At 39.0% G+C, this 23,338-nt stretch overlaps 1 protein-coding gene across 3 annotated transcripts in view; it reads right to left on the minus strand.

Moving 5' to 3' along the window:
• The window catches only part of LOC131044896 (intermediate cleaving peptidase 55, mitochondrial), a 298,348-nt gene that overhangs the window by 182,574 nt on the left and 92,436 nt on the right, over nt 1-23,338 (minus strand). For 2 of the 3 annotated variants that reach the window (XM_057978376.2, XM_057978377.2), the window contains one exon: nt 7,267-7,473. The exons of the other annotated variant lie outside the window; for it this stretch is intronic. In XM_057978376.2, coding sequence (XP_057834359.2) covers nt 7,267-7,473 — 207 coding nt within the window. The remainder of the gene's footprint in view (nt 1-7,266; nt 7,474-23,338) is intronic. 3 annotated transcript variants of the gene reach the window in all.

Here is a 23,338-nt window from a genome sequence, read left to right on the forward strand (position 1 = left end):
CAATCCTTTGACATGATAGACTTGCGACTTTTGCATTACTGCTTAGGTGTTGAGGTTTGGCAGACTGATGGCAATAACTTTATCTCTCAGATGACGTATGCCAGGAGTCTACTTGATAAGTTTCAGATGCAGGATTGCAAACTTACCTCTACACTTATGGAGAAAGGGCTAAGGTTGTCAGCCAAATCAAATTCACCTGTGGTGGATGAATCCTTGTTCAAGCAACTAGTGGGCAGCCTCATCTATCTCACATCCACTAGACCTGACCAGAGTTATGCTGTGAGTTACCTCTCTTGCTTCATGACAGCCCCTACCTCTGAACACTAGGTTGCAGCAAAGCGTTTGTTGCAATATGTGAAGGGTGCTTCTGACTTTGGCATTCTATATGGCAAAAGAAAAGATCCTAGACTCACTAGTTTCATAGACTCAAATTGGGTAGGTTTTGTTGATGACAGGAAGTCTACATTTGGGTATGTCTTCAGTCTTCGAATAGGTGCAATCACATGGACCAGCAAGAAGCAGTAGGCGGTAGCTCTTTCCTCAACCAAAGCAGAATATCGAGTAACTATTAAAGCAACTTGTGAGGTAGTTTGGCTTCAAAGGATGCTTTCACACATGCAAATGTCTCAAACAGGGCCTTCACCCCTCTACTGTGACAATCAAGGGGTGCTCAAACTTGTCAAAAATCCAGTCTTCCATGAAAGAGCAAAGCATGTTGAGCTTCATTGTTATTTCATCAGATAGCTTGTTGAAGATGGATTAGTTCAATTGCAGTATGTTCCAACTGAGGATTAGACTGCAAACATCCTCACCAAGTCTCTGAGCCCAAACAAGTTTGTAAAATTTAGGGGGGAACTTCTTGTAGTTGACAGATTGACCATTAAGGGAGGGTATTAGAATATTTTAGCATATCTATCTATTTAATGGTCAATATTTTATATTTAGTGTATTTTAGTTTCATTAGATTGTTTCTAATTCTGGCTTTGGTGAACGATTGTTTCGTTAAGGAAACATCGTTTATTGTAATATCTATATGAACTCTTGTTCATTTGTAAATAACAATGCATTTTACCAAATCTTCACATCCTCGCAATGCTCTTGATCCTTCTTTCAGTTATGAATCACCCGATGCTTCTATAATAACCCTACTATATATCAAGTACCTATTTTGTTGCTTTTTGTTAGTGTGATTGAAATTTAGAGGGCTTTGGAACCCTAGAGGAAGATGCACATATGCTCTTCTACTACTTGAGCTTTGTCATCTTCAATGTGTCCAATTAGACTTTGGATCACTCACGTTTTTATATGCTCGAAGCAAATAATGGATGGATCAATCCAGTTCATTATTGGAAATGGAGGTACGGCTAATCCTTTATCATCTTACCTCTTTGTCATCCTCCACAAGCTTCTCGAGTCAATTAAACAGAAGGTCTTCTCTTATCTAAGTTAGAGTGAGGAAGCTACAATCCCTTTGTTTAATTTAAGATTCATTAGCAAAATTTTCTCAAAAATCTTTTAAATTAGGCACGAGTATACTATTTCCCCATTTTTTCTGCAATGGAATGCCTTGGGTCAAATGACACCCTAGTTTCAAACCCACAATGCTATAAATAAGAATCTTATATTGAACATTCTTGGCATCCTATCTTCTCTTGCAAGAATAGTACCCAATGGTGATGCCCCATTGTAATTCCCCTCTATGCCCAGGTCTGAAAATGGAATGAACTATCATGGGTTTCCAACAAAAGAATATTATCATTATGGTACCTAGGTAGAATAAGATGCCTCTAGTTGAATCCTACAACCCTGATGTAAGTGAATGTTGGGAGCTATGTAGGCAATACTGTGAATGTTGGGAGCTATGTAGGTGTCATAACCCCTCTTTGGACATTGGATTATTGTGATTAACTAAATACGATAATTAAAACATTTATTAATTAACATTTAATAATATTGGAAAATCGTCTCATTTATGAGACTTCACGATTTTCCTCTTAAGTGAGAGGGTTGTCATAAACCCACATCCTGGTGATGTAATTAATAATAGATTTTGTGATTCTTCATCATAATAATAAATTATCATTTATTATGTAATTAATAATTGATGTTAATAATATTAATAGTAATATTAATCATTCATTGATATAAAAATAATATTAATATTATTATTTATTAATTTGTTATTTACTATTATCTATTACTTACATAAAACATAATTTATTAATAATCTTAAATTAATATAATATTATTATAAATTAATAATATTATTTATTAACAATCAGCCTACAGTATATTATAGACTCGGATATTTCTGAGTATAGAATACATACACATCTTGATGAAGGTATATTTTACAGCTTAAGAGGAGACCATTTTGAATATAAAACTATTGTGAATTACGAGCAGTCCGTTGACACATCAAGAGTTTTATTAGTGGTTGTGGCAGCGACACTCAGATCCAACAACAAGCATCACTCATTTAAGAGTGCGATTTGTATATGGAATTAAGATAACCACTCTGCTAGCATGAGAGTTAACAAGGAGAGGTCAAAGAATATTGACCAAGGCAGAGTCGACATATACAATAATTAAATACAATTATGTCCAAACCCGATCTAACTAAAGGGAGCAGCGATTGCTTAACATATAGTTACGCAGCCATTATAATATGAAGTATAATCGATATTCCTTGGAAGTAAACCAATGGTTCATGAACAATGAAGGACAGCACTTAAGTCAAAAATTGACAAGGATTATCATTTGTCAAAACAGTGATATATAAATTAAGGGTGGCACTTTCGATTAATGAAGAAAGAAGCAATTACCAAGGCAACATTTATATGTAACAAATGGTAGTGATTACTGGAAAGAACAATGATCAAAGGAGCTTGTTTATTTACTGCAATGAAGGTCATCCGCCCTCAACAAACATTGATGAATATCGAGTAATGCTAAGGAATCATATTGGCATAGAATAGAGCTACGTTAGGAGTGAATGATATCCATTGTCTTGAGAACTATTAAGTCAACTATCGTATGAGGGGGAGCGTTTGAGAACATAGACGATTCCAATTACCCTTAAGCATCCTTGAGACTAACGTTGTGATACGAAGAGATTAGAAAGAATGATCATTAGTTGGCGTCAAAGGGATAGATAGCGCTTGACAACGGTTACCATAACTATTAACTCAGTAAGGAATTAATAATTATTATCATCATAAGTCAAGATTACAAATCTTAACGATATCTCACAAGGTGCGATTAATAGTTGTATAAAGAAAGTTAAGTATTAAAGGACATGGGACGCACCTCTTACCAAGGGACTTATCATTCCAAATAAATCATATAAGAAGACGATCATAATAATTCCGAATGGAGGAGGGATATACTATGCAGACCTACATGGAGGAAATCGACTATGGGTTAGATCGTTTGAACATAAGGATCGTCCAGACCAGATCTGAACTGTTATTAATTAACATCTTTATTCTTGCTGGTGCGCGTGGGAATTTGTTTAATATGTATGCTTATATATATATATGAAGTTCGATAATGTTCTTCTGCAGAATATAATAATAATAATAATAATAAAATAGTAATATCAGTATAGACTGCAATATGATGACAGCCAAACTTAGTTACACATACAGTGGCAGACCAGATCTGATGTGCGTCAGATCTGTCTGCCTTTACAACCACTGAATATGGTGATGATTCCTGATTTAAGCAGCAGTATATTAATAACTTATATAATAAGTAACTAGTAGATACATAAATAATTAATTATATAATTTAATTCATTTCTTATTTATATATATTCAATTCAGTATAAGCAATAACATAAGGATCCTAAATATAGATATTGATAATAATAAATATTAATATAATAATTATAGTTAATATTAATATGATAAAAAGTAATTATTAATTAGTAAATTAATAAATAATTATTAAATCACCAAAACAAAGTATTTATTAATTGATTGATAATAATAAGTATTTATTCATTAATGCGTAAATGATTTATAAATCAAAAATAGGATTAATTATTTAGTATGGTGAGATAGCTAGTACTTGATGGACTAAAGAAAAGGTAGAACATCCTAGGTTGGATTCATGTTAAGATAGTTTAGTCTCTTAATCAATTTAGTTAAGTTATAAATATATTGGAAATCAATTAATTACGGTTAAAACTGTCTTGAACCAAGTAGGGGACATTACAATAGGCAATAGTGCAAATACTCAGCGAGTAAATCACTATTGCATGAGTACTCGAGGTAAATATGGCTGATTTAAACTTGACAAAAAAACCACTAAAAAATCATCAAAAACTGCGAGTCCATTAGGAAAATTTGATAAGTGGAAAAAAACTGAATATGCCCAAAGCACTCAAGTTCAGCCATTTTTAATGTCATTTGTTTGACTAGTCTAAGATGATACACAAAACATGCACCAACCCTCCTTTTTTCATTTTCCCACTTAAGCAATTGTTTTTTTAACAACATTGCATTGATTTATTGATGGTTGATTAATACTTAAGTAGCATGACCTATGAAGATCGGTGTGATCTCAAAAGCCTTAATTTCGGCTTGGTGACATGAGCAACACCCCTCAACCCCGTCTTGTATCTAAACAACGAATCCGTCAAGGATCTTGCCCATCAACTCCAATGTCTCTACCCCCAAACCCCTGCCTGCTTTAGTTTTCAAAAGTAAAAATTACAATTTGTTCTGGCCCATGTTTTCCACAAACAAAACTTATAGAATTACAAGTACAAATTCAGAATTTACATTCATATGACACCATTAATACATTGTGCTAGTTTTCTTATCTATAAATGTTCAGTTTTATAAATGTTTTTAAAGATTATATTACTAATTTATGTATTTTTTAATGTTTGGAAATTTTGTCAAGTTTTCGCAGAGTTTTTCTTGAGTTCTGAGTTAACTCAAATTTTCAGCCTGTTGAATTTTTGCCAAGCCCAATTTTCTGACGAATGTTATGACTATGAACTAATCTCCATATTCATAAATCACTCTCTTCACTTCCTGTGAAAGCTGTTCATCATATGGTCTGCCCATGCCATAATCAAATTTTCACTAAATGTATCAATTACTCTCATATAATGAATAAGAGAGTTATCAAACTACAACTAGCTTAAGTGATTGTATATAAGGTTAGTGGACCATATTCGCCCACTTTGTTCAAGCCTGGGAATATTCTCACATGCGCATAGCTGCACACCAGATATGACATCAAATAGAACTCCCATGTTTCAGGTAAAGGTGGAAATTGCATCCTGAGCAGAGAATCTTGGTTATGAGATCTAGGAAAAAAAAACCAGGCATATTTAAGGAGGTTCCCAATATTTGGAAATTTGTAAATGAGGATTGCCAAATGAAATTTGTTTGTCTATGATAGTAAGTGATATTCTGCACATCCTAGAGAGGGAATGTCCAGGCAATGGCTTCCCAAATGACTTATCCTACAATATATCCACCCATACACAAGACACTAAAGGAATTGCATGCTAATCATGCTATTGATCAGTAATTTGGACTCTTTTGCAGGGAAGGCATAGGGAGATCAGACAATGACCCTGAATAGCTACCTGAAGAAAAAGATAAACTGTAGGAGAAAGAAATGAGATTTATGGCAGATTTAAAGAGCGAATTTAGAGTACTAGGAGCAAAACCAGCAGCAAGCTCAGTTTAATAAGAAGAATGAAAGTCGGGTGGTGGAATTGGAGGAGAAAATGGCAGCTGTGCAAGCTCAATAGGATGAAATGATTGCTCCATAAGACCAGCTTGCCATTAACCATGTGAAGCTTCAATGAAAAATTAATGAGACTGCACAAATGATCAAAGACACTCAGGAGGTGTATATGCTAAGGCCACAGGTGAAGCAGCTCAAGGCAGGAACAGCTGCAGCTACAGGGTCTGACTTGGCTGGAGCAGTGCAACCATAAACAATAGTAACCACCTTTTATGCATTGGCCACTTGTCTTTTAGGGATGCCTCCTCATTCCCATTCCCCCTCCTTGATATATTAATGTTTTGTGTCCATAGGTACACCAACTATTAGGGACAATAGATGTAGACAACAACTAGTTAATGGCTTATAAATATGTTATGTAATTCGAGTCAATTATTCTTTTTCTTTGTTATATAGTTGGTTAAGTAGTGTCCATAATTATAAATTTAGTAAAATGGGTCAGCACGAGATGGTTGTGATCCAGCCAACACACCTCTCAACAAGTACCACTATATGTAAACAGAGGTTGGAAAGTGTAAAGGATCTCTCATTATTCTTATAGCCCCCTTTACCAAAGCATTTTATGTTACTTGTTGAATGAATATTTAGCAATTTTATATACTAATAATATATGCACTTTCTGTGAGTTCCATATACTACTATTCTTAGTTTGAATGGATATTGGCATGATAGTGAAACCAATCTTTCATTCAATAAAATAACATATCAAGATGCACAACTACTACAAGAACTACCTATTTCAAGAAAATAGAATGTGACGTTGTACTACAAAATAAATGATCAATTTGCAGATTATTCACGAAGCCCCTCTTGGTTAAGATAAACTTATAAAATTTTGGGGTATTTTAGAACTTGTTGAAAGAAACATTATTGAGGTATTAGGATAACGTTTATTTAAATGTCTAGGTGAAGAAATTTCAGTGTTGTATTAAGAAAGATGTTGATAAATACCAGGTCCATAGATGGTTACCACTTCAAAGTTATGAAGGTGAATTATATGGGGAGAAGTTTGCTAAACTAAAGCCACATTGCATCTTAGAGGGGTACACAAAAGAAAGTGCAAACCATCATGGTCATAGACAACAGGCAAGCATTGGTATGTTTCATTTTAGATTTTACATTAGTAGTTATGTGCTTGCAGCTTCCTCTTTGACATATGCTGCAATGTGAATGTAATAACAAGGTAGCATAATATATTATGAGTTTAACTTTTAGAAAATTATATATCAACATTGGAAAGACAGATATATCTGTACATTTTTTTAAATACTATAGTAGCAGTAAAACATATGTTTATCTGTACACCATAGCATTCTTCCAAAGTTATAGTAAGAAGTAGGAAAAAAACACTCGCTCATAATGAACTTGAAAAAAGGTAAAAATGAAAAGAGGAATCTTGTAGATTAATATAGTATAAGCTTTGCATTTAAGAGCATTCCAGCTTTTCAATGTATTGGACATTTAATCAGATAAATATCATCAATATGGTACCTGAGATGTAATAGATGCTGATAATCTCATCATATTAATTTCAGATTGTGATTTAATCCAGCGGACCTCATGAGTGTACCGGCAAAGATCGTGAACTTTTGACTCACTCAATGCATTTTTGAATGCTGGTAAATCTACATAACGTGAACTGGACATACTATGATTATGGTACAATCTGTGTGCCTTCCTAATCATGTCTGGAAGAAGCTGCATGTCCAATTGAATGAAACATCAGATAGAGAATAATTAGCACTGAGAGAAAACACTAAGGGCAATAAATACACATATTCATCTTCATCTGCAGTTGAGACCCATCGCATTAAATTAAACAAGGATAGAACAAAATTACTAAAGTGCAACTGCCTATTCAACTTACTTTGTTGTTTCCACACATTACTTTAAGCCTTTAAGGCAATGCATCCATGTTGACATATTTGAATTAAGATGTAAAGGATCTCCATGGCACAAACACTTTCAAAAACAGACTAATTAGAAATGCCTCAACAGCAAAAGCTCTTAAACTGAGCACATAATTGCAAAAACGTACTTCATTAAGTGTACACTTGCCATAAAATACAACAAATTGGAAGAAAAAGGCATTAATCAAGTTAAATCGAGAGTTTTCATATGGTATAGGACACCTGGTCAGATTCATGAATTGGTGCAATTCATTTTATGTCTGCAGCTTAAGACATGCCCATAAGAAATCAATGCAATAGAGGCTTCTAAGTTGGTTACTCAATAAAGATACAATAATGTTGCAGCATGTTGAAACAACCACAGAATGTTCATGATGGAATCCCAAGCCTCCTTATGTAAAACCGGAAAAATCATCAAATTTTACCTGTTCTTGGATCTTATTTGATTGACACTATTTAGAGAATTGTTATTAGATAGAAAATTTTGTGAAACATGGTTGCTTAGCTCTATTTAAGAAACATCGCTATCAAGTTCCATTCTCTATAAACTTTTAGGCAGATCCCAAAAGAAGATACTACAGTCCATAGAAGTTGTTAATTAAGTTCCCCGACAAACTGAACCATTTATATCTGTTTGCAAAGGAAATGAGTACCAGAGCATCTACCAAAACTTTTAGAGCTACCCAGTTTAGTTCAAGTTAACAAACTTTGTGGAGGTAGCCATTTGAAGGACCTTAATGTTTGCTAATGTGGACAGATTAGGGAGAATTTATCATACTTCCATGAGTTTCCTGACAGGGAAATGGGGGACCAGAGGAACAGGGGAACAGGGGGCAGGGATGGGGGACCAAGGGCCTAAGTTTAAGGATGGCAGGGGGATGGCAGAGCAGGGGCGGCGACAGGGTCGTGCAAATACATATAATAGATGAAAACTTAGCATCCCAACAGAGATGGTTGTGCACCAAGGGGACATTTCCCCCAAGTCCCTGCATCTCAAAAGTATCCCCATTCCACAAAAAGAGGAGATTTTGTGGGGGGACATGTCCTTGTGGTTCACTGGGATTTGTTAAACATGTCCAATATGTGTTACAATGGCTGAGATTCAAGTAATGAAGATTCATTATCTTTGCCCCTTTGTGTATACTAAGTAGTCATTTGATGTGCCCAAGAATTGGAAAAAAGTACTGCCACAAAAGATTGCATGGAAATTGAAGATGTTGATGGCCCAATAAATGGGTAAGTGCATACCCATGGAGAAGATGCAGGAGTTGGTAGGTAATAATGTTGATTAGATTTTGCCCAAAAAAATCGAAGACTTCCTTATAGGACTAGTAGCAGGTGAGACTAAAAAAATGCACATTGGTAGAATTAGAAAGAATTCTGAGCAGTAAAAATAGATCTTTGCCCCCTAAAGTTTACTTCGTTTTCATCAAAGTCTTGTAGTAAAAATGAGTGTTTAAAATTTCAGTATACCAATGACATGCAAGGTGGCAACAAATTTCTTGGTGCTAGACTATGTCTGAAGACAAAATATGATAGTGTTTATTAAGCCCTTCAATTGAATAGTTGTTTGTTTTAAGAAAAATGGTGGTTCACTATTCAAATTTGAGGTCATAGGTGCTCTTGCTGGCCAACTTGTTCTATTTGTGGAGGATATAAAAGAGCACTTGTTTTCATTCCAGTTCATGTACACTCGATTAGTTCCTTTCAGAATCCGTTTTGAGCACTCATGTTCAAGCATGGAAATCCTAGGACGAAAATCCAAGTGCTTTCGGAGGACAATCTAATATAGAGTTCATATTTGACCTTCATTGGGTGTGGACATCCAACCACATTGTGTTGTTCTGATTTGCCATTGCTGTTAGTATGAATTGCTTATTGCAATTGATGATATCGCAGAATTATGTGTAATACATTCATTCTTTCTAATAAGAAGAAGATTAATATTTGCATATGTTATTTGTTGTTCACTATGATAAGAAGATTGGGAGTTATTTCTATCACAGGCTGTTCAAAATGTAATAATTATTGCTGATGCATGTTTGCCCTCTCGGGTGAATACTTAAAGCATAAAGTACGTAATGCAGAATAATAATGCCATATATATCAGATGCAATATATCCGATGTTATTCCATTCATAATTGTTTCCTTTACAAGTTACATTCCGAAGTATATAAAGATGCCGAGGGGGTGCGAGCGCCAGCCATCGCACCGCAACTACCACCCCTCGGCTGCCAACTAACCAACACAGTTACAACTTAATTAACTAGTTTTATTTCCGTGTACAATATTGCCGCCAACATCATCCCCCCCAAAAGAAAAGAAGTCGTCTCCAGACGACTTAACACAAAATAGAGATGACATTAAACAGAACTGCTGACACTGGTCGAGCCCGGAACTTATACACTTGTTGCGTCCTTGCTTAAAAACCCTTTTCTGCTACCATCCTATGCTCAAGTGCGGATTTCACCATTAGTGCTGCCTTTGACATCACAATCCTCCTGTGCCTAAACCAAACTTGTCTGCAAAACACACGTTTCAGTCTCAGCCTCCACCAACTGCTACTCAAATGATACTATCTCCCTAGCCAATTTGTCCTCGATAGCCACCCGCGCTGCCCTCTCGGCATCCAACTCTTGGGTACGCTGAGCTAAGTCTCACGCTAGTACTGCCTCCAACCTGGTGGTCAGCTCCTCCCGAGCCCTCTCTGCATCCACCAAGGCAACCTCACGTCCAGCCGAGAGCTACTCCAAGTTCCTCAAAGCGTACCATTCCTACCTGGAGGTGGCCACAACCAGCTGTCACAATGGCTACGAGACACCTCAAATCCTCCATCACACTCCCCAAAGGCTAATAACTGAACTGAATAACTCCCTGGTGTCATACAACTGCGCGGACCTGCAATGCCTTCCCTCAAACTCTGGTTGTTCCCAACCTCCAAATCCGTCTCCCTCTACGGCTTATGGCTTCTCCGCCAATGCTTAGCTGCAGGCTTCTTTCTCACAGTACGGACAAACACAACACTTACCGTGACATTTCTAATGCCCTTCGCCCAACTCCAACAAGTGTACAGTAGCTCAAAAATAAACTGGGGTCTGGGGCAGTGCCCCAGCGGGGTCTAGGGGCAACGCCCCAGGTGCGCCAACACCAATTTACAACATCAAAACCACACGAAAGTCCATGGCGCGCATCATTTCTGTGATATTTTATGATGTCAAAACCCTTCTTCTACACTTAATATTTTCAGTGTCTAGGCCCCAGATGTCATCGAATAATCTGGTTGTCATCCTTTTTTTTTTGTCCACTGTAATGTCCCCGATGACACCCCAGCCATACAACCTCCCCATACGGTCAACAACAACACTGACACCTCCAATCGTGTAGCCACCTTCCCGTGCCTGCCCTGTGCTTGCGTGGGTGCTACGTTGTTGGGCGGAGTGCATTTGTGTGTCTGTGCGTTTGGGGCTGCTGCGTGTTTTATTTCTCTGTTGGCGGTGATGTCCACCGCACGGTCGTGTCCACCGCTGGTGGTCCACCACCGGTGTTACCACCACCGGTGTTACCACCGTCGGTGTTGCCACCGCACGGTGGTCCCACCGATTGGTGGTACCACCGTCGGTGGTCCCACTGTTCGATGGTTCCACCACCGGTGGTCCACTGTACGGTGGCCCCCACCATCGTGCACTTCCTCTTTTCTTTTTCTTTTTTGTCTCGTACGGTTGTTGTTTGTTTTTGTTTTTTTGCTTTTTTCCCCCTGTTGTATGGTGTTTTTTTTGGTCTCGTACGGTCGTCGTACAAACCATACGATTGTTGTGTTTTTGTTTTTGTTTTTTTTGCTTTTTTTTCGCAGCCGTACAGTAAACTGTCGTACGGTGTATTTTTTTTTTTCCCAATTTAGTTGTCTAGAGAGTCGTCGGCTCGGGTCCCCTGTCTCTGGGATCGCCCTTCATCTTTATCGGTTTTCCTCGCCCAAGAGTCTCCCACATTGGTCCCGTGCCTCTCAAGTCGCCTGCCCAGCCTCTTGAGTCCCCTTCCATCCTCTCGGGTCCCCTTCCGGCCTCTCGGGTGTCCTTCCGCCCTCTCGGGTCCCTTGCGCGCTTCGCGTGGTAGGGTTTCAATTTGGACCCGTTGGTGGCAAGTCTATTTTCAATGGCCATCCGAAGACCTGAAACCACAAATTCTACGGCAACCACGGTCTCCTTCACGTACATAAGAAGAAGAAGAAGAATAAAGATTTTGAAGGCTGCGGCCTTCCACACAGGGTTCCAATCGTTGCCAATAATCTTGGGATTATCTACGTCATCGAGGTTTGGGGTGTCTCCCTTCCAATACTCTCTGTATTCCGACAGGTACACCTCCTCTATTGCTTGCTTTGGTTCCTCTACTTCGAGCCTGTAGCTCTGGAACCTTTTGTAATCCTCCATTTGCCAATGGAAGAGCCCGTTCAATGACCCTGTCTCATCCTCAGAGCACTCTCCTAGGTTGAGAATCCCTTCGTCGTTGGGCTCCCTGCAGCCCCGTCCTTCGTCCCTCGGGTCGCCTTTTCCTTCATCCTCTGATTCCAAAGATGATGCCAGTTCCTCGTCAACAACCTGGGTCCTCAGATCAATGGTGTACTTCCGCCCCCCTTTCTCCATAGAAAGGGTGTTCTTTTTCCAGTCGTGGTTCACCTTTGTTGTAACTAGCCACCCTCTGCCTAAGATGGCGTCGTACCCCTTCTTCTTGAGTGAGATTACCACAAAATCTAGTATGAAAGGTTGCGTGCCGATGGTGACCGGCTCGACCATCAGGGTGCCGAGTGGCTTGATGCCGTGTTGGTCTGCACCTACCAAGTTGAACGTGGGTGGCCATTGTTTTGGCTTCCCCAGCTTCTTCCACGTATCCTCTGGCAGTACATTCACCCTCGAACCTCCGTCCACGATGGTGTCTTTGAGGATAGCCCCGAGAATTCCCATCTTTACTACAGCAGGATGCCGACCACTATTTAAGGTCAACAACATTGGGTCAGCCGAGGGGCTGACCGGAACTTCCACCGTGTGGCACGCAAAGGTGCCTGCGCAGTGGTTTGTATGGAACTAAAAATGGCGGTTCTTAACTATGGCATTGCTTCTAGAAGGTCCTTTACCCTTATAGGTACTTCCATCTGCAGTACTTGCCCAATGATGTTATTTTCCGCTTCCGTACAGGATGATGTACTCGCCACCTCGTTGTCCCGTCGTTCGGTCGTCATCTCACGTTCAATATTGGCCTTTGCCTCCCGTAATCTCTCCTTCTCCGTACGAGGGTCGGGATAAGTGGCTTTTTTCGTCTGGGCGCGGGTGATCGCTAGTACTTCTTTTTCACCAGTCTTCTCAGCCTTCTCAATGTTGAGGAGATTAACCCCTGCCTGTGGGCAATTTGCGTCCTCATGGTCGCCTGGCCCACACCATCGACAGAGGTGTTGAGGGGTGGCTTCCTTCATGCAATCACAGGCGAAGTACCCCCACTAATTACAAGCCCTACATTGGGTAATTGGCCAGCCCTTGGCGTCATACTGGATACGGCTTCCATTATTGTTAGTGTTGCTATTCCTTCCGTCGCCGCGTCTGTTGTCCCGGTAACCTCCAGATGATGCCGTTGTGTTGGTTTGCTGGGCCGTACCCGCTGGTGCGGATGTTGTGGCCTGCTCCGTAAACAACACTTGGTTCATTTGCGTATTCCGGGTTTTCATGTTGTATGGGCACTCCTTGGTGGAGTGTCCCATCACTTGGCAAATCTCGCAAAATGCCTTCTTCAGGCAAGTACCCTTTGTGTGCCCCTCCTCTTTGCACTTAGTGCACCATATATCCCCTTCGGTCCAACTGGTGCTTCTCATTGTTTTGAATTCCCTCCTCATTCGCTCCATGTCTTTCCGGAGCGCTTGCACCCGTTTGCCAGCCTCGTTGTCGCTGCTGCTTTCCTGTGACGAGTCATCCTCCTCGGACGAGCTATCCTTCTTCTTTTTCTTCGATGTCTTGGTCTCGCTCTCGAGATCCATCGCTCTATTGTATGCGTCTTCATACAATGTAGGTGGAACGATTTTCATCTTCTTTCGGAGGGAATGCTTTAGTCCCTCCACAAACCATCGCTTTTTCAACCCATCTGTTGGTTGACTCTCCATTTTTCCCAATAGTTCCTTCAGTCGCCGACTATAGGCTCGAACAGTCTCGTTCTTGTTCTGCTTCGTTCCATAGATCTCAGTGACTATTTCGTTGTCATCTCTCAGGAGGTGGAACTCTATCCCAAACTCCTCCTTCAAGTCGGGCCATGTGTCGACTTTGGCCTTGTCCATATCTGAGTACCAGTCTATGGCCACTCCTCTCAAGGTTGCTGGGAATTGTGTTACCCATTCGTCTTGGTCGGTAACACCGTCCACTGACCATATGGTTTCGCACATTCGACAATGGCGGACGGGATCTTCCAACCGTCGCCATTGAACTTCGGCAATTTTTGTTTTCTCCCCATCAATGGGGGTCGTCTTCCTTGAGGTGGCTATGGCTGTGTCTGGGCCCCTGCGCCGCTCCCTCTGGTGTCGGTGGTGTGTCCTGCGTGGGTGACTGGAGGTACAGTGTTTTGCCTGCCGAGTGTGGCACCTACCGTACGGTTATCCTCCCCTTCTTTGTCACCCACGCCCACTCCGGGCTCCCTTTGGCGATCCTCACTTTGTGGTGTAAGGGATAAGTTTCTGAACCGATCCCGAGTCTCTTCGACTAGATCTCTCCTTAACATTGTTTCCTCCAGAAACTCTTCGTGGCTCCGCACCCTACGGTGTTCTGGTGACGCGTAGAAATTTTCGTCGGCTTCTGCACCCTCCGTGACACCTCCTTGGTTCCGCTCGGGCCACCCTTCGACAGGTCGTCCTTCGGCAAGTTGCCTCAGCCTCCATCTACATTCTACTTGCTGCTCCAGAATCAAGGCCCTTTGCGCGGCCTCCCACTCGTCCGTTTTTGCTTTTTTATTTCCATCTTTATTTAATATATTGGGCATAAATCACTTCCGTACATAGCAAGCACATGCCATGTACACAGAAAAAAAAAACTTTTATTACTTTTCCTTTCGGCCACAATTTATCTCAACATTGTGACGGGATTATTACAGGGTTCAATTTCCCCTTCGCCTCTTGCCATCACGCTCTGCGTCCCACAACAATTGTTCCATTTGCGCGTCGTTGGCCTCTGGGTTAATCTCACCGACGGGTAGGCCCATCGTGTCCGTGAGCCATCCGCGTTTTTTGTTCCCGAGTACGTCTAGGCAACGGCGCCAAATGTTTGCCCTCTCGGGTGAATACTTAAAGTATAAAGTACGTAATGCAGAATAATAATGCCATAGATATCAGATGCAATATATCCGATGTTATTCCATTCATAATTGTTTCCTTTACAAGTTACATTCCGAAGTATATAAAGATGCTGAGCGGGTGCGAGCGCCAACCGTCGCACCGCAACTACCACCCCTCGGCTGCCAACTAACCAACACAATTACAACTTAATTAACTACTTTTATTTTTGTGTACAATATTGCCACCAACAATGCATAAATAGTAGTTTTCAATCTAAATGATCTAAGATTTGAGTGAATGCTAGGGCTGGTAGAGTTATTCAAATACTAGGTATTTGTGGAAGGTTAAGAATCGGATTTGCATTATTGTTTGACCCAAGACATTACAAAAAACCCTTGCAGATACTCAATGACCCAAATTGTGAATCTTCTCAAAGAAAGCCCACTTTAACTTCCCATAAAACTTGTGCCCTCTCAACCTCTTCAAGAACTTATGCAAGTGCAATAGATGTTCCTCTTCATTCTTCAAGTATATCAAAATAGCATCCACAAATACAAGTACAAACCCATTAAGGTAGTCATCTAAGATGATGTTCATCAACTTCATAGAGACATTGAGGCATTAGTGAGTACAAAAGCAAAATTGCAAATTCATAAGACTTTGAACTTGCCGTTATGATTTCCTTTGTACATATGTACACTTATCACCAACTACACATCTGTGAACATTAGTTTTTTGAAATTTGAAATATCTTTAGTGAGGTGTGCACCTACACCCCAATCATGCATCAAATAAAAGTTTTTCCGAACGTTTGATTTTTCCTTTAGTAAGGTGCACTTGTTGATGTGTTTTTTGTGACACCTTACAACACAAAATAAAATACGAAGTATCTTATCCTCTCTTGAACAAAATCTCCTCAAATGCTAAACTTCATGATCAATCGAGGTGACTCCAAGGTTCCTATAGTTGGGACTTTATATGTGCATAGACTCAGTGTATAGATGTGATTGTTGCTAATCCAAGGGGACTTACGTTTATGAACTACAACTAGAACATGAACATCAGATGTCTCAATCATGTGATGCTTCTCCTAAACTAATTCAAACTCAAATGGAAAAAAGGACAAAAGGGGGAAGGGTTTAGAGAATCTATACTAACTCCTAATTCCTGAAGACAATGACAATAATGAATGATGCTTTGATAGACAAATCCTTCATGAGACTACTTTCTAATTAACCAGAGATAGCTCACAATGCCATAGAAAGAGTGTGATCTCCTAAGGTAGTGAAAGATCTTTATATCATAAACAATCCATTCAAACACCCAATACTGGCACAATCCAAATGAAGTATTCACAATCAAACTTAGCCACAATAATAATTAGGTTCAAACTAACCATGCACTACAACTTGCAATCTACAAGGTTTTAATGGTATGAAACGAAGGATTCATCAAATATTATCACACTTCTCCATCATAATCAATGAACTTTATCTAAAACTGAGAAGTAACAAGGAACATGCAACATGTAAAAACACAACACATACATCCACCATAAATTCGATGAAAGTATTGAATTGATTTCAACATAACTTGGCAACAATTTCAAGTTTTCTCCTCCTACTCTACTTCTAACTACTTCTGCTCTCTCCTTACTAAATATTAACCTTTACAATGAGAAGACTAAGCCTTTTATAGAGATCTCATTACATTTTGAAGGCTCAGATTGATTCTCAAATCAATGGCCAAGGTTTTAGAATAAAAGCCTAATTAGGGTTTGTTACAACAACCTCTTTTTTAGCCAATGATAAGATTACAATGAATTGGACACATGTCTTTTGAAGTTTGACAAATGAATGATGAGGTTAGGTATGTTGTGAAAACTTCAACGCACTGACATGTGTCACTTGATCTTTCTTTGAATGAGTCGGGTTCAATGCATCTGGTCATACCGACTTGGAAGAGCTTGATTGGGTTGATGATGACTAGACTCCACCTCATCACTCCTCATGTAGATCATCACAACGTGCTTGTGATTGAGGCATATCTCTTGATACTCAACATTTCCTATTGCCTGACTGAGGTGATGTTGATGGGGCATATTCCAAAATTGTATCATCTAAGTATGATCAATGAAATTTCCTAACTTTTCTTAACTCTTCATTCTTTGTGATCATCTTTGTGATTGAACACAATTTCATCTTCCTGTTTGGGAATTTCATCCTTCTCCGTGATGCATTACCATCCTCATTCTAGGAATCTTGAAATATTTCCTTCCTTGACGTCTTCTTCATCCTTGAAATTCTTTACCTTGGACTTGAATTCCTTGGCATTGAGCACCCTTCTTGGATGTTCATCCTCCATCTTGAGCTTAGATTCTTCTTGTTATCCTTTGGAACTTCTTGCATCCTCTTTCTTGAATGTCTTAAATTTGTCTTCCTTGAAGTTGTGATGATGTTGACTCATCTTGGAATATAGAAAAATCTTGAATGTGTGGAACATGTCATTGTGGCTTTCTCCTTCTGACAATGCGATTGAACCCCTTGTATTGACCTTGATTTCTTTGATGTGAGTCTTCATGTTGAACTTGGGATCTTGGATTTTTGAAGGAAATTCAAGATTGTGATATTGCATCCCTTCTTACATCCTTGCACTTACACTTTCATCTTTTGTAGTGTGATGTTTATCTTGATGTTGCCTCTTGAATTCCAGGTTGATGAGTCTTTTCGTGTATGGTATTTTCATTTCATCCTTTTGTCCTTGCAATAAAACCTGAAAGGAAAACACTTTGGAATCAAGGAAAATGTAATAATAATAGAATGAACCCCATCTCCTAAATGAAAATAACACGAACCCCTCACTAATAAAGTGTGTAACCTTCCCTCTCAGATCTGGCAACAAAATTTTGAGCCCGGAATTGATGATTCTGAGTTGAAATCAAATTAGATCAGAATGCTTTCGACCAGAGAATTAACCTCTTAATTAAGTCTGAACAAACAAGTGCAAATGTCTCCTAAATTCGCCCAAAATGAGAGGAACTTTCCCTAAAAAATTGATGGAGTTCACCTTATTTCTGCTCAAGAAACTCAGTCCTAAATCTGCTGATGAATTCGCTCACTTCTGCACCTTATTAATTTGCCTAGACCTGCTCCCTAAATTCCTTTCTTGGATTGAATTGAATCTGATGTTTGAAGGAATGAGCTTGATCCTTGTTTTATACTATCCCTTACCTTTGAATTGTAATCCTAAACAATCATGCCAACTTGCAGAATTGATCATTTAAAATTGAATTAATTGAATTTCCAATAGGTCGGCAAGGATCGTTGCAACATTTGATTTTTTGCCCTTTGAAAAAAATTGAATTTTCTTCTTCAAAAATGGCCGACTTAGATCTTTTTACCTTAGGCGGGTTTTGAAGTGTTTAAGAACTAGGCTAAGCACACTTTGGTGCATTCAAGGACACATTTAAGGTCAGTCCTTAGGCATTCAATTATACTTTTCCCTTTGCAATTATCAGGTCAGCTGAGGAAAACTATCAAGGAAACACATAAATAACTGTCAAAGTGCTTTATCCCCAACACGATCCAATTCACACTCAAATCAAATTATTTCTGCTCTACTCTGAGTTTAAGGGCAGCGAATTAGGTCTGCCCTTCCTGATTTTCAGATCTAATTTTAATTTTAGGTCTGATCTTCACCTACCTTATCTTCCATGTTTCAACCTATTTACCCACACGCTTCCCTTTCTTCCAGCCAACTTAACATTAAAACACTTTTATTCACAATTTACCAATGACTTCATTGACATTCAAACCCAAAATCAAAGGGTGGAAATCCAAACCTCACTAGGAAGGAGTGGAAAAATGCAATGCACAAGGAAGATTTTCTTCTTTCAAAATTCATCAGACTTGGAGTGGAAATTCGCAGGACACAAGGAATATTTTCATCTTGAAAACTCATCAAACTTGGAGTCGAAATTCGCAAGGCACAAGGAAGATGTGGAAATTCACTAGAAAGAAGATTTTCTGTAATGTCCCCTACTGAGATTAGGCCTGTTTCAACCATAATTAATCCATTCCGATAAACTTTAAACTAGATTTATGTATATAAACACATTCTCCTTCTAATATTCACTTGAGAATTCTTTCTGATTTACACTCTAATATCTATCTATCGGATCAACCATTATTTCTATATATATATATATATATATATATATAGAAATAATATTATAATGTATGTTTTACTGTAGAATAGTTCTTATAAGATAATATATGAATAATGATTATTATACTATTATCAGGATTCATCTATCTATTATAATGATTATACCGTTATCAGTATTTAATATAGTAATACTATTATAAATATTTGTCTATTCATTATAATTATTATGTTGTTATTAATATAATTATTATATGACAGTAGTAGTTATTTATTAATATCCTACTTAAGAACACTATCAGGCTCCCATATATTAAGCAATGCATATTAAGCACATCCCATGCCTACGACCAAAACAAGGATGTTACCGTCTGCCACTTAATAATAATTCTGATCTGCTTTCTATCGATGGCTGTCTCAATTCTGAATTCTGCTCAGAACTGCAATTGCTGATCTTTCAAATCTAGATCAGATCTCAAATTGCTTGATCCTTTTTGCCTACAAATTACTTGCTAAATCTTCCTGGCTGCTGTTCAATCCATGATACTTGCAGTATGGTCTGTAGGGAGTACGAAGCCTCCACATGGGTTATCCCTTGCGGAGATAACACTTATTACTAGCTTCTCCCTTGTTATCCCTTGATGAGGTTTTTCTCCCCCCCCTTCTTGGAATGATCGTGACTTCCTCATTATATCTTGTATTTAGGGAGATTGCATCTTTTCATATTAGAGGAGACACAACTCCTACTAATCGATCCTCCTCATAACTAAATTGGCTTATACTAACGATATCAATTAGTGTTAGCACAATATTTATTACTAATTGCTATAATCAGTGATGCTAAATGATCTGATATAGTTGTATTATTCCATTAACTTGTGACCATTGATTAATTCCCATGTTGATAACTAATCAATATCGTATCTCTTCATGAAGGTAATTATTTCTTCTTTAATTTGATAACTAATAGTTAACCTTCAATATTTATTCAATCGATATTTAATAAATATAATAATATTTGATATCATATTTAATATTTAAAATTATTCTTCTATTGAGATAACATGCATTTTGCATTGCTCTGCAAATTCTCGGTGATTAGCAAAAGTTAATGTTTTTTAACAATTTATATCATGCGACTCGCGGTTTTCTCCCCCTCCAAGTGTAAGCCAACCAAGAGCAAAGAGGAAGGGGTTCAGTAGGTGGTGGAAAGGACAAAGACCAGCCGCCAGAGGAATGCCCATCAAACCCTTACAGGCCCTAACTCGATTCCCCTCAGGACGCAAAATTGCTTTGCATCTTTGAGCAGTCCGTTGCTCGGGGGCACTAAATATGCCTGCTTCCCCCCGTCCTCCCCTCATCCCGCAGGTCATTTCAACAAATCGGTGGGTCAAGCCAGAAAATACAGAAAGGTTTTGAACCAAAGATGGCTTAAGGTGAATCCCGCAATCCGGGGCTTTTCATGGCGAACCGCGGTGGATCCCCCCAGGGTAAACAAACTTAGGAAAGTAAGTCCTCCTCACTCTGCGAAGCAGGAAGAATGGCCGCAGTCGAACCCATCGAATCCTGAAGGACGAAAACTTGAGATTAGGTTGGATTTAGAGATTCTCCAACAGAACATCATCTTTCACCAAAGCAAGAGCTTCATTGCTAATTGGCGAGGCTCTCATTATTCCTTTGAAGATGTTAAAGGTTGGTGGGAGACTAAATTTCACAACCTGGTAAGCACCTTTAATCTGGGCTTTCATTGCATTCTAATAACATGCATTGACTCTAGTGTTAAGCAGGATCTGCTCAAAAGTAAGGAGATATTGCTTAATGGTTGTATCTTTCACTCCATTGATTGGGTTCCCAACTTTAACCCTAAAGCTTTTGAATTTAATACCAATCTGCATTGGGTCAACATTGGCTCCCTTCCTATCGAATTTCATGTCTCAGAAATAATAGAATCACTTGCGGTAGGGTTAGGGAAATGCCTGGCCATTGAAGGGATTCGGGATAAAAATTTCAATAAAGACATTAAGTTACTTATTGATTTCAAAACCATTTACCCTAAATTGAACCCTTTTGAATTAATTACCTCAACAGGGAAATGGGAGATTATTCCTTCAATCTATAAAGGAACTATTGATGCTTCTGATACGGTCATTTGTCACAAGAGCAATGCAATTAAGGAGACAGTAATCAATCATAGTTCTGTTTTCAACAACCAAATCACACACAACAGGCGGCCAATCTCAGCCCCTGAGTCTCCCCCCAACCCTTTCCCACCCGCGCCCACAGTCGGCATGTCTCTCTCTAACAAAACCAAGGTTAGTTTGCCTTCCTCTGCCTCATCCTCTCATTCCTCAACATTGGCATCTAAGAAGGAAAAACTCTCCAATCTACTTCAAAGAGCAAAGGAGATCGCATTCCCCCTCTTAGGGATTCACATTTGGACTCAGCAAACCCCTCCATCGATAATACGAAATCGAGCCATCCTCTATCCGATAAGCAATATCTTCCCAACACAGTCTAGGTTAACAGTAATTTGGACAAACAATCTATTTCTCTTAACAAAGAAGCCCTTAACTACTTACTTGAATTCACCAATGCTTTGAAGGCGGATATAGCAGAACAAATAGAGATAGTGGAGCATAGTCTGGCTGACGTAGATGAAATCAGAGACAAAGCCCTCATTTCAAATTTAGGAGGCTCAAAGGATTTCAACCTCAAGGAGGCTCAGAAAGATTCAATAATCAACACTTCTTTGCTCCCCCCAACACTACAGTCCTTGACAAATTTTAAGACTCTTGGAGAAGCCTCTCCCGATCTTTGCATTGAAACCGCTTTGGAGGAAGGACTGTTGGGTCTAGCTCTTAATTTGGTAGGCAGGACTAAGCCGGATTGTGGATCTTCTCAAAAGAGAAGAGGGAGAAGATCAAATTCGGAGCTAAGACTCATGGATGGGAAGGCTTTGGACCAATCTAAGCTAACAGACGTCTTTAATATAGGGAGGGGGAAGTTCCCTCCCACGTCGCCATGAAGCTAATTATATGAAATGTTAGGGGCATTAACGCCCCTAACAAGCAACGCATCCTCAAGCGTTGCATCTTCAAGGTAAAAGTTGAGATAACCATCATTCAGGAAACAAAGCTAGACAGTGATGGAGGAGAAAGTTTTGGCAAATGTTTAGAAAGTTTCAATTGGACAGGATTCCCTACAGTAGGGGCATCTGGAGGTCTAGGTATCATATGGGACCCCAGACGCACCTCATTAGTAGCTTTAGAGAACAATAGATTCTGGATGAGTTCAGAAGTTAAATGTGTCAACAATAACTTAAATTTTATACTAATCAATGTTTACAGCCCCACTCCAAATGATTTATAGCGAATACTTTGGGAGGAACTTTCCACTTTCATGAGTAAACATAAGAACAAAAATTGCATTATAGGCGGAGATTTCAACTCCATCTGCAACCTCGCTGAGAAATCATGTGGTTGTTCTCGAGAACCTCATCCCCAATAGATTTTAGAAACTGGACCTTTCAGAACAACCTCATGGATATTCTTACAGACAATCGAGTTTTTACATGGACCAATAGAAGATCTGGCTTCAATATGATAGCAGAAAGATTAGATAGGTTTCTTATTAAGGACAACTTAGGCACCCTCAACAACAACCTAGTCAAGGCATCCATTCTACCTATATCAGGTTCTGATCACTTTCCGATTCAACTAACCATAGCCGAAGATTTCAAGCCTTTAAACTGCCCCTTCAAATTTGTGCTCATGTGGCTTAAGGAAGAAAACTATATTAACATGGAAGAAAAATGGTGGTTATCATTTAAGGTCTCTAGATCCAAGCTATTTTGTTTTGTATCTAAGTTAAAAATGATCAAACAATCTCCCTTAACTTGGAATCGTGAAAAATTTGGGCAATATCTTTGATACTAAAACCCAAATTGAACTTGAGTTAAAAAAAGTAAACAATACGGTGATTAAACTTGGAATGGATCAAGACCAATATAAGCAAGAAAAATCACTTATGAAAAAAAATGAAGAAATTATGTCAAAAGAGGAAACCTTCTGGAAACAAAAATAGAGAGAGACTTGGCTCGTTGAGGGGGATAGGAATACAAAAAAAAATCACGCTAGTACTAAAGCTAGAAAAAGGAATTGATGCCCGTGACGCTAAATAAGGATAGGAAGG

This window comes from Cryptomeria japonica, chromosome 1, assembly GCF_030272615.1.
Source record: "Cryptomeria japonica chromosome 1, Sugi_1.0, whole genome shotgun sequence".
In the NCBI taxonomy this organism is placed as follows: domain Eukaryota; kingdom Viridiplantae; phylum Streptophyta; class Pinopsida; order Cupressales; family Cupressaceae; genus Cryptomeria; species Cryptomeria japonica.